At 35.2% G+C, this 12,517-nt stretch overlaps 1 protein-coding gene across 10 annotated transcripts in view; it reads left to right on the top strand.

Annotated features, from left to right (window-relative positions):
- Positions 1 to 10,607, top strand: part of ZGRF1 (zinc finger GRF-type containing 1) — a 100,448-nt gene extending 89,841 nt beyond the window's left edge. For 8 of the 10 annotated variants that reach the window (XM_034959010.3, XM_055111720.2, XM_034959013.3 and 5 more), the window contains 6 exons: positions 1,554 to 1,681; positions 2,528 to 2,651; positions 8,689 to 8,865; positions 9,002 to 9,136; positions 9,828 to 10,089; positions 10,263 to 10,607. In XM_034959010.3, the coding sequence (XP_034814901.1) occupies positions 1,554 to 1,681; positions 2,528 to 2,651; positions 8,689 to 8,865; positions 9,002 to 9,136; positions 9,828 to 10,089; positions 10,263 to 10,405 (969 nt within the window). In that variant the 3' untranslated portion in view covers positions 10,406 to 10,607. Of the gene's footprint in view, positions 1 to 1,389; positions 1,490 to 1,553; positions 1,682 to 2,527; positions 2,652 to 8,688; positions 8,866 to 9,001; positions 9,137 to 9,827; positions 10,090 to 10,262 lie in introns of those variants that run through there. The other 2 variants (XR_008625212.2, XM_055111723.2) reach the window with 2 other exon arrangements.
- The last annotated feature ends 1,910 nt before the right edge of the window (positions 10,608 to 12,517 follow it).

The following is a 12,517-nucleotide window of genomic DNA, read 5'->3' as shown; positions in this document are numbered from 1 at the left end:
CACCTCTACATCTTGTCCCACTAGAAAGTTTTTTTTGTTGTTTTTTTTTTGAGATGGAGTCTCGCTCTGTCGCCCAGGCTGGAGTGCAGTGGCACGATCTTGGCTCACTGCAAGCTCTGCCTCCCGGGTTCATGCCATTCTCCTGCCTCAGCCTCCCAAGTAGCTGGGACTACAGGCACTGCCACCACGCCCGGCTAATTTTTTTGTATTTTTAGTAGAGACGGGGTTTCACCATGTTAGCCAGGATGGTCTCGATCTCCTGACCTCGTGATCTGCCCGCCTCAGCCTCGCAAAGTGCTGGGATTACAGGCTTGAGCCACTGCGCCTAGCCTTGTCCCACTGGAAAGTTTTTAGGGGCACTAGGACACATGGGGCTGTCAGCGCTTATGATAACAATACCTTCTTATGGATACCTCCTGAAAGGCGTCCCTGAAACTGTTTTATAGCCAACTTTTTTTTTTTTAAGAAGTAGGAGTACATTCTAAAATAATATTAAAAGTATACTATAGTAAATGTATAAACCGCTAAAATGGTCATTTGTTATCAAGTATTATGAACTGTACGTAACTGTATGTGCTATACTTTTATATGACTGGCAGTACAGTAGGTTTGTTTACACCGGTATCACCACAAATACATGAATAATGCATTGTGCTGTGAGGGTTGTGATGTCACTAAGGGCTGGGAATTTTTCAGCTCCATTATAATTTTATGAGACCATCATCATATATCTGGTCCATCATTGACCAAAACATCACATTGTTATGTGGCACATGACTGTAAATGTATATGTACATGTATGTGTATGTGTTTGTGTTTATACACACGTATGTATATGTACACAAATGTGTGTGTACGTGTGTATATGTGTATGTACACATGTGTGTATAGATAGCGGGCTACTAGGTCAGTGACTACATCTAATTAGAAAATTCATAGATTTCCCTATTGTTTACATTTAATTCTAGAGATTAAAAATCAGTTTTTATGAAGCTTTTTGCCTTGAGAGTAATGGCATGCTGCTATAATGTGTAACTTACAAGATTCAAATACACTTACAGGCTATGAGTACATTTTATTTACTGTTGTTTAGAATTAGTCATCTTTACATTTTTAAATAAATAAAACTAATGTGCTTGAAGGTTAAGCAAAGAATATTTCGTTAGCATATTTAATGTTCTTTGTGAAGAACTTTGGCCTGTGTTGATATAATGTATGTTGTCTAACCTCATCTAGAAGATAAAATAAGTGCGTCATCCTTGATGTTTAACAAATGCTTGATATTGTGATACTTTCCGTCTGAATATCAAAATATGTCTTTTATTTGTTCTTGTTAATGGGCTTGTGGCTTAAGTAACCTACATTTGTTGATTTCCATTTTGTATGTAGGAATAATAAAAATGTGGAGATACGATGACCTAAGATTTCTGGTGGCTAGGAATTAAATTAAGACTAGCTCACTCTCTAATTTTAGCCTACAAGTTCTTTGGTAAATACGTTCTCTTATTTTCTTTTAATAATTGTTAATTAATAACATTTTTGTTGTAATAAAGGTTCGAGTAGTTGGAGTTACCTGTGCAGCCTGCCCATTCCCATGCATGAATGATCTTAAATTTCCTGTAGTTGTGCTGGATGAGTGTAGTCAGATAACTGAACCGGCCTCTCTCCTTCCCATTGCAAGGTAACCTAAAAGATTCTTTCCCCAGGGGTAACACCTGTAATCCTAGCACTTTAGGAGGCTGAGGCAGGTAGATTGCTTGAGTCTAGGAGTTTGAGACCAGCTTGGACAAAATGGCGAATCCCCATTTCTACCAAAAATACAAAATTAGCTGGGCATGGTAGTGTGTGCCTAAAATCCCAGCAACTTGGGAGGCTGAGGTGGGAGGATTGCTTGAGCCCAGGAGGTCAAGGCTGCAGTGAGCAGGGATTGAACGACTGCACTCCAGCCTGGATGACACAGAGTAAAACCCCGTCTCAAAAAAAAAAAAAAGAAAGAAAGAAAATAATAATACTGAAGCATGAAAGGATTAAATAACTTGCTGGGTCTCTAAAATATAATGGAGTTCAGATTTGATATAGGTTTGTTTATAAAACTTTGATTTTTCCCCACTATATCCTACTCCTATTTAGGAAAACATTTAGCCCCTAAGAACCCAATTTACTTCACTTCTAAAACAAGGGTTTAAGCTAAATGACTCCTAAGAAAGACTTGAATTTTAAGAGTTTATGGATTCTAAAAACCAGCATTTCCCAAATATGCTTTGTGAAATATTAATTCCATGCAGAGGCAAGGGGCACCTACTAGGTTTTATGTGCAGGGAGGGCAACTAAATTATATAAAGGATTCTTTATTGCATAACTTTTCAAAGGCTTTAATGCGCTTAATAGCACTACTAAGCTTTATTAGTACTCAGGATACTTCATGGCATTTGAATATTTCGAAGTGCAATTTTGGCAAACAGTGCAATAAATGATGTTAATGCACCCATTTTAATTGCTTAGATTAATTTTTGAAATTCTGTTTTAGGTTTGAGTGTGAAAAGCTGATTCTTGTTGGGGATCCCAAACAGCTACCTCCTACTATTCAGGGTTCTGATGCAGCTCATGAAAATGGATTGGAACAAACTCTTTTTGATCGACTTTGCTTAATGGTACATACTGCTAAATTCTTACGGAATTATCATTTATTGATTCTACATTGTGTGTGTGTGTGTTGATAGAGAATGAAAATATTAGAAGACTTAGTCCTGCCTTAAAATAATGTATAATTGGAGTTGTCTGGAAAGTATTCATCTTAAAGACAAGTGGAACCCTATAATTTAAGTGCCCTTTTATAAAAAGAATTTTTTCCCTATTTGAGTAGTGGGTAGGAGTTTATAACTTTTGCTCTAAAACCAAAAAAACCTGTAATGTCTCTATTATCTACCTAGAGCACTACTTCATATTGTAAATAATTTTTAAATTATTAACATTTTTTAATTGGGGTTGAATTTACTGTCTTAGTCTATTTTGTGCTGGTATAACAGAAAAACCTGAGACTGGGTAATTTATAGAGAACAGAGATTTATTTCTTATAGTTCTGGAGGCTGAGAAGTCTAAGACCTGGGGACCTGCATTTGGCAGGGGCCTTCTTGCTTCATTGTCATCCTGTGGTGGAAGGCAGAAGAGCAAGAGAGTGTGAGAGGTCAAACTCATCCTTTTATGAGTAAGCCACTCATGTGATAATGGCGTTCATTCATTAACCCACACACATATACCAGGAATGGCATTAATCCATTCACAAATCCATCCTTTTATGAGGAACCCACTCATGTGATAATGGGATTAATCCGTGAGGATTAGGCAGAATCCTCATGGCCTAAATCACCTTTTGAAAGTCCCACCTCTCAACACTGTTGCATTGGGGATGAAGTTTCCAACACATGAAATTTGAGGGACACATTCAAACCATTGCATTCATCTAACATAAAACCATTTTTTAAATTTCTTAAAAAAAACTTTTTTTTTTACAGCATGCAGTTTATATAGCAGAAACTATTTTAAAGTGAACAGTTTAGTAGCATTTAGTACATTCACAGTTTCTTGTGTAACCACTGCCTCTGTCTGGTTTCAAAATGTTTTCATCACTTCAAGATAAAATTCTTACCCATTTAGCAGTTAACTGCCCATTTCCCCTTCCCTACAGCTTCTGGCAAACACCAGCCTGCTTTCTCTCTGTATGGATTTATTTATTCTGGATATTTTATATAAATGGAATCATACAATATGTACCTTTTGTGTCTGTCTTCTTTCACTTTTTGAGGTTCATTCATGTTGCAGCATGTATCAGTACTACATTATTATTATTATTATTATTACTTTAAATACATTCATAATGTTGTACAACCATCACTTGTCCATTTCCAGAATTTTTTCATTATCCCAAACAGAAATTTTGAACTGTTAAGCAATAATTTCCCATTTCCTCTTCCCTCAGCCCCTAGTAACCTGTGTTCTACTTTCTAGCTCTGTGAATTTGCCTATTCTAGGTGCCTCATTTGAGTAGAGTCATACAGTATTTGTCATTTTATGTCTGTTTTATTTACTTAGCATAATGTGTTTAGAGTTCATCCTTGTAGCATGTATCAGAATTTCATTTCTTTATAAGGCTAAATAATATTCCATTGCATGTGTGTACTACATTTCTGTTGATAGATAGTTGGGTTGTTTTCACCTTTTGGCTCTTGTGAAAAATCTCCTGTGAACATTGATATACAAATACTTGTTCAAATCCCTGCTTTCAGTTCAATACATACCCAGAAGTATAATTGTTGAGTCATATGATAATTGTACATTTAAATTTTTGAGGAACCACCAAATTTTTTCTATAGCAGCGGCATCATTTTACTTTCCCAACAGCAGTGCACAAGGGTTCTGATTTCTCCACATTCTCACCAACACTTCTTGTTGGTTTTTGAATATCATAGCCATCCTAATGAGTGTGAAGGGGTATCTTATTGTGGTTTCCCTAAAGACTAATGATCTTGAACATCTTTTCATGTGCTTATTAGCCATTTATATTCTTTTTGAAGAAATGCCTATTCAAGTCCTTTGCCTATTTTTTAATTGGGTTGTTTGGTTTTTTGTTGTTGAGTTACAGGAGGTTTTTTCTTTTTAAATATATTCTGGAAATTAATCCTTTTTCAAATATATGATTTGCAATTTTTTTTTCCATTTTGTTGGTTGTCTTTTCACTTTCTTAATAGTGTTTTTTGATGCACAAAAGTTCTTAATTTCGATGAAGTTCAATTTACCTATTTTTTATTCTGTTGCTTGTGCTTTTGGTGTTATAGGTATGAAATTATTGCCAAATCCAATGTCATGAAAATTTTCCCCAATATTTTCTTCTAAGAATTTTATAATTTTAGCTCTTATGTTGAGGTCTTTGATCCATTTTGAGTTAATTTTTGTACATGGTATGAGATAAGGGTCCAACTTCATTCTTTTGCATGTGGATATATAGTTTTCCCAATACCATGTGTAGAAAAGACTATCCTTTTCTCCCATGTAATTGTCTTGGAACCCTCATCAAAAATCAGTTGAGCACATGTACAAGGGTTTATTTCTGGACTTTCTATTCTTTTCCATTGGTCATTGGCTTGTAGATGCTACCTTCTTGCTGTGTCCTCACATGGCAGAGAAAGAGAGAGAGAACACTGGTTCTGTACAAACTATACAACTATATAAACACAATGTTTGTATAGTTGCCATTCTTGTTTCATTTTCTGGTGTTCATGCTTGAATGTCAGATACTCTCTCAGATCTGTATTCTCTGTTTTCTCAGTACCTAGAATTATGGTGGTGTCCCATCAAAGTGACAGGACATCTGAGGCCCAAGAGTATCCCTTCTCTGGGAAAGGGACACAGTTCTTGAGCCTTCAATTCTACTAAAAACTGCCAAGTTCACTTTCCCTTTTTCGTTATTCTTCTTAGGAACCGTTGCCATCATATGAATTCTGGCTCACTATGCTGCATTTTCCACTTCCACCCCAGAATCTTGTTTCTTTCTCAATGACAAGTACTTTTTTAAGTTTATGGCATTGGGTTGGCTGTAAATCTTTCTTTGTTGCATAATTGCTGAATTTTCTTTGCTGCTGTTTTTGTATTTTTTGTACCTTTATATATTGGAGAATGGATTCTACAAGGCAGCTTTATTCTACCTTCTTAATTAAGAAGTTCCACCTTAGATTGTTTCAAGTTGCATTGAATTTTGAGTTGAATTGTCTTCCGTTTTGCAAAGAACGAAGCTCTCAGTTATCTTGAGCTGTTAATTGTAATTGAATTTAATTGCAAAACTTTCTACCTCTTCTATGACAAGTCAGTATCCAACCTCTTTTGTATTGGACATTTTCAATGGCTTTTTAAAAAAAATCTTAACTAAAAAAAAATTATCTTAAAAAAGGGCTGGGCATGGTGGCTCCAGCCTGTAAATCCCAGCACTTTGGGAGACTGAGGTGGGAGGATCACTTGAGGTCACGAGTTCAACAACCAGCTCTGGCACCGGAGCTCTGACCCTGCCTCTACCAAAAAAATTTTTTAAATAAAAAGTTATCTAAATTCTTAAAACATTTTTGAATAGGTAATATAGTCATATGGTTCAAAATTCAAGTGGAACCAAAAAACGTGGAAATAGTGAAGACTTCTCCTCCTGTCCCCCAACAATTCGTTCTCTCCCCTTCAAAGAAACTGTCATTCCTTTCTTGTACCTTTCTTGTGATATTTTATGCCTGTAAGCAAATACATAACATATTCCCTCCCTGTTTTAACAAATGGTAGTGTACTCTGCACACTGTTCTGCCCTTTTTCATGTACCTATTGTCAATGCCTTTTAAAATATGAAGTAGGTTTTTATTTGGGGGAATTCTAAAAGGGCAAATAAGGGATGGACAAAAAAGTGATTTAGTCACAGAGGAGAATAAAAAACAATTATGAATGAGCTTGATCCATATAGATAGTTCTCAGAAACATAGTGGATATTGAAAGAAACAAAGCACAAAGGGATAATTATAGTAAAATGCCATTTACGAGAATTTCAAAAGCACATGATATATATTATTCATAGATTCATACTAATACAATAAACATATAATGAGTTTACATACTAATACAATAAACATATAATACAATAAACATATGATGAGTCCACAAAACAAAATCAGGACTGGGGTTATTTCTGGGAAAGGCGGTAGAAGAAAGCAATGAAGGGGGATTTTTAGCTATATATGTCATATTTTATCTAACAAAAAAGAGAGCCAAAACAAAAATGACTTAATATGGCTAACGTCAAGTCTGGGTGGTAAGTTCATGGATATAATATTGTTTCTTTGCTTTCTGTATATTTGAACTAGTTCACAATTATTAAAAGTAAAAGAAATAAAAGTAATCACTACTCATTATAGAAAGTGTGGAAACTACAGGAAAGAGAAAAGGCAAGCTGGGTGTGATGGCTCATGCCTATAATCTATAATCTCAGCTGCTTGAGAGGCTGAGGTGGGAGGGTCATATGAATCCAGGAGTTCGAGGCTGCAGTGAGTTATGATCTCACCACTGCATTCCAGCCTGGGCAACAGAGCAGGATCCTGACTCTTTAAAACAAGAAAGAAAGAAAGAAAGAAAAAGAAAAGAAAAAAGAAAGAAGGAAAGAAGGAAAGAAAGAAAAGGAAAGAAAAGAAAAAAATAGATAAAGTTGGGTGGGGTGTCAGGCACCTGTAGTCCCAGCTACTCAGGAAGCTGAGGCAGAAGGATCGTGTGAGCCCCAGGAGTTTGAGGCCAGCCTAAGCAACAATGAGACCCTGTCTCAAAAAAGAAAGAAAAAAGGTAAAAACAAAACAAAAACATCTGTAATAACTTCACTGCCCTTAAGAAAAAACTCTTGGTAATATTTTAGTATTTTTCCTTCCATCTTTTATCCTAGGGTTATATGCCTATATCAAATACATGTATTTGTACATAGTTGAAACCATACCATAAATATAACTTCTCTCTTGCCTTTTTGAACTTTGCATACTAGTAAATCATCTCCCCTTGTTACTACTAGCTTTGTAATCATTACTGTTGTCATAAATATGTTGATCACTGAGTATTATGTTGTGCAGATATACCATAATTTAGTCATTTCTTTAACATTTGAGCGGCTCACTGCAACCTCTGCCTCCTGGGTTCAAGTGATTTTCCTGCCTCAGCCTCCCAAATAGCTGGGATTACAGGTGCCTGCCACCATGCTTGGCTAATTATTAAATTTTTAGTAGAGACGGGGTTTTACCATGTTTGCCAGGCAGGTCTTGAACTCCTGACCTCAGGTGATCCTCCCACCTTGGCCTCCCAAAGTGTTGGAATTACAGGCGTGAACCACTGCGCCTGGCCTGAGCATTATTTACTACAGAACTTTTTGCTCGAAGAGCACTAAAGTTGATAGGACTTGGATTTTATGATGCATTAATAAAATCTGAAACTTCTTTCAAGATTCAGAATGAAAAATGGCTTTTACTCAGTGAGGAAAGTTAATGAGATATTTACGACACCTCCTAATTTTTTAAGAGATACTTTTCAATTTAGTGTTAGACCAACTCCAGATATATTATAAAAGCATAATGTTGTCCGGGCGTGGTGGCTCACGCCTGTAATCCCAGCACTTTGGGAGGCCAAGGCAGGTGAATCACCTGAGTCAGGAGTTCAAGACCAGCTTGGCCAACATGGGGAAACCCCGTCTCTACAAAAATACAAAAATTAGCCATGCATGATGGTGGGTGCCTGTAATCCCAGCTACTCAGGAGGCTGAGGCAGAAGAATCGCTTAAAACCAGGAGGTGGAGGTTGCAGTGAGCCGAGATCATGCCATTGCAATCCAGCCTGGGTGACAGAGTGACTCCATCTCAAAAAAAAAAACCAAAAAAAACCCATAATGTTAGGAGTCAAACTTACTAGATAAGTCTAAGGTTGACGTCTTTTATATTTTCTAATTTTTCTAAATTAATATGAACATATTTTTAGTAATTTAAAAAATATTTTTATTTATAGTCTATTCTATCATGGTTGTAATTCATCTCCTAAGACCATAATATAGTGATATTTTTAATTTTAAAAATATAATTTTCTTTCCCTAGAAGAATAAAAAAATTATGTTTTATTTTTCTTCATTTAAATTTCTTAGGGTCACAAGCCAATTCTATTGAGAACTCAATACCGTTGTCATCCTGCAATCAGTGCTATTGCTAATGATCTGTTTTACAAAGGAGCCCTCATGAATGGTGTAACAGAAATAGAGAGGAGCCCTTTATTGGAATGGCTACCAACCCTGTGTTTTTATAATGTTAAAGGACTAGAACAGGTAAATGACATTAATGTTGATGAGAGTCAACATGGTTTAGGCTCCTGGTTTAATTTTGTTGTTGTTTGTATGATTTTACTTGGTTTTTCCATAGCCTTTCTGGGAAATATAATTTAGGATCTATTTCTTACTCCAGATAGAAAGAGATAACAGCTTTCATAATGTGGCAGAAGCTACGTTTACACTCAAGCTGATTCAATCACTGATTGCAAGTGGAATAGCAGGCTCTATGATTGGCGTGATAACATTATACAAATCCCAGATGTACAAGGTTGGTATTATGTATTACAGTATTTGCCATATATTAAATATTACAATTACATATTACCATATTTGATATTACATTTATAGTAGTTGGTTTGGTGCCTGAAAAACTTTTGGTACTGTAATTAATATGTTAAAAAAGAAACATTCTGATTTTTTTCTGGTCTGGCTTTTTTTCTGTATAATTAAATGTAAACCTAACAAGGTTTAATTAAATTTAGTTTACAGCTGTTGGGGCAAAAATGCAAAAAACAAATTAGAGGGAAGAAAATATGGTGTATGCTTTGTAGACAGATGGGACTGAATCTCTGTTATCCAAAATGTTCTTTTATTATTGGTACATTTTATCAGTAAATCAAGGATAGATACCAAATATTAATGTACACATGAGCCAATTACTTCTAACTAGATTTTTCTCTTAGTATTTTTTATCTGTTTCATTATTAGTTTATCAGCTCCAAATTAGCATATCCAAATGAGTTACCCAGCAATAGATAAATTGCTTTTGATTTTGTGTCATAATTAATATTTTCATCTAGTCATTTATCATTTTAGAAACTAGCCAAGTCTATGTGAATCATAAAAGAAAAATGAAAATTATTTACTGTTAGTTAAATTACAGTGGTTGCTTTGAGCAGGTTCAGAGGCTTAAGTTCTTCGCAATCTCTTACTACATGATTGCTGTTTTTCCTCCACAGCTTTGTCATTTACTCAGTGCTGTGGACTTTCACCATCCTGATATTAAAACTGTGCAGGTGTCCACAGTAGATGCTTTTCAGGGAGCTGAAAAGGAGATCATTATTCTGTCCTGTGTAAGGACAAGACAAGTAGGATTCATTGATTCAGAAAAAAGAATGAATGTTGCATTGACTAGAGGAAAGAGGCATTTGTTGATCGTGGGAAATTTAGCCTGTTTGAGGAAAAATCGACTTTGGGGACGAGTGATCCAGCACTGCGAAGGTAAAATAAAAATGGGTTTAATTCATGCATTTCAAGTTCAAACTGACTTTTATGGGTTAATGCTTGGGGTGCTTCAAGCAGGAACAGCTCTTCTGGGGGAAGTAACTGACATGATAATATTGGGACCTCTGTAAAATAAAGAATAGTTGTCTCATGTCATATGTTTTTTTAAGGAAGGGAAGATGGATTGCAACATGCAAACCAGTATGAACCACAGCTGAACCATCTCCTTAAAGATTATTTTGAAAAACAAGTGGAAGAAAAACAGAAGAAAAAGAGTGAAAAAGAGAAATCTAAAGATAAATCTCATTCATAAAAAGACATGGTGTAAATATTTTGTATTTATGTAAATTCAGACTCATTTTACATGATATATTTTTTATATTTTTATTACTCTAAACCCTCTTATTAAAAATATGATATTTAAATAACATAGTAAACACATGTAAAAATTTTGTTCTTCAAAAAAGTGTACAAAAGGTAGTATAAAATCCTACTAATAAAAATAAGCTTTTTTCTAAGAAGAATGATTTCTGTTTGCCAAAGAAATGAATTTTACAAGGGGCAGGTTATAGAGAATACCTGTATACTTCAATAACAAGTGAATGTCTCCAGAGCTCATCTGTTGGAACATATGTACAGAATAAGATATACCAACACCTTTCTAAAGTTTATCAGAATATTTTTTAAATGATTATAAGGCCTCCCTATTTTATAAATAAAAACATATTCACAAATATGTTTTTATGTTTAAAACTTTTGAAAAGTACGCAAAAGAAGAACGAAAAACACTAAAAGTTTACACCTGGAGATAGCAGTGTTCAACACCTGACCATGGCTAGTGCCTTGCACCCATACCTGATATAGTAGGTGCTGCTTAAGTATCCATTGGAAGAATGAACAGATGAATGAAAGATTATCTTTGGTTCATTTTCTTCTAGTTTTTTTCCTCTGCATTTGTTTGCATAGTAGGTATTGATATATATATGGATTACAACTTTTTATTATAAAAATAATACATTCTTCATGTAGAAAATTTGCAAAATACAAGGAAGTATACAACAGAAAACAAAATTCACCTAGAAATACAATACCTGGAGATAATCACTAACGTATTCCTTTAGTCTTTTTTCTATGTTTATATTCTATGTGTATATATGTAGTTAAGTTTTAAGCCATTTGTGTCCATACTGATTCTTAGACATTATTAACAAAAGAGCGTTTATACATCCTGGATGGAAAAATGACAAGTGCTTGATTATAATTAATATCAATGCAATATTTTTACCAATTAAAAACAAATCTTAGTGACCCAAGTCACTCAATATTCATTTCAAAGATGCAGGAAAATTCTTACTTGAATTATTTCACAATAAAAAGAATATGACTAGTCAGTCTCTATGGAACTCTTAGGGAAAAAAATAAATTCAACAACAAAACTTGTGGTTTAGTAATTCTCCAAGCCTTTTCCCAAATGTGTTACTGCGTGCAACAACAGTTGCTTTTTTAAGTGTTCATCCAGACTGTGAAGTGAAAGATGTGACTTCCAACAGATCCTTACAAAGCAGAGGAATAGTTGAAGGAAGTATTACAGAACCGCGCCTTACCCATGAACTGTACAATCTAAGTGACAACATACATTTAAACTGGATTCCTGAGTTTTGCTGCCCAGACCTCCCTATTTTTTATTTCTTAATTTTGGTCTGTTGGCCAGCTGGAGCTAGGTCTCAAGTAATTTATTTTCCCCAAAAAGAGTATATAGATTATATATCTTTTGAGGTTTTGTATATCTGAGGATATATTTCTGTTATATACACTTATGAGAGCTACATAAACACTATGTAAATTGCCCTTGGCTTCACTTACTGTTCATTTGGATGATAGTTGAACTTTTGTCTCAGATCTACAGCTGGATGGCTGACAGATTTTGCACAATTCCTAGTCTAAATCCTACTAGCTTTTATCTAGAACTGCTCAATCTTCTGCACTTGTGCCTGTGCTGTCATTAATTGCTCCCTTTCCTTCATCTCTCATTTTGTCAGTTTTCCAGAAATTTCCATTTCTACTATGATAATAGGGAGAGGTCTTGATGGTATAGAGTAAGATTTCTCAACTTCGGCATTTTTAACGTTTTTGGACCAGGTCATTCTTTCTTATGGGGGGGCTGTCCTGTGCCCTTTAGCGGCATCCCTGGCCTCTGCCCATGAGATGCCAGTGGCACCTTACCCCAAAGTTGTGACACGTAAAAATGGCTCCAGACATTGCCAAATATTCTGATGTAGAGGGTGGGTTCAGCATTCCAGCAATCTCAGAAAGCAGTAACTGCACTTAAAAGTATAGCTGCCTTATTTTTTGGTAGTTATAAATCTTGTATGTTTGATATTTAATAAAGGAGAGAAGGGTCTTTTTTATTTTTAAGCGAGCATGC

This window comes from Pan paniscus, chromosome 3 (assembly GCF_029289425.2).
Source record: "Pan paniscus chromosome 3, NHGRI_mPanPan1-v2.0_pri, whole genome shotgun sequence".
NCBI classification, from domain to species: Eukaryota; Metazoa; Chordata; class Mammalia; order Primates; family Hominidae; genus Pan; species Pan paniscus.
Note: the sequence above shows the minus strand (reverse complement) of the source record. Positions and strands in the feature narration are given on the sequence as shown.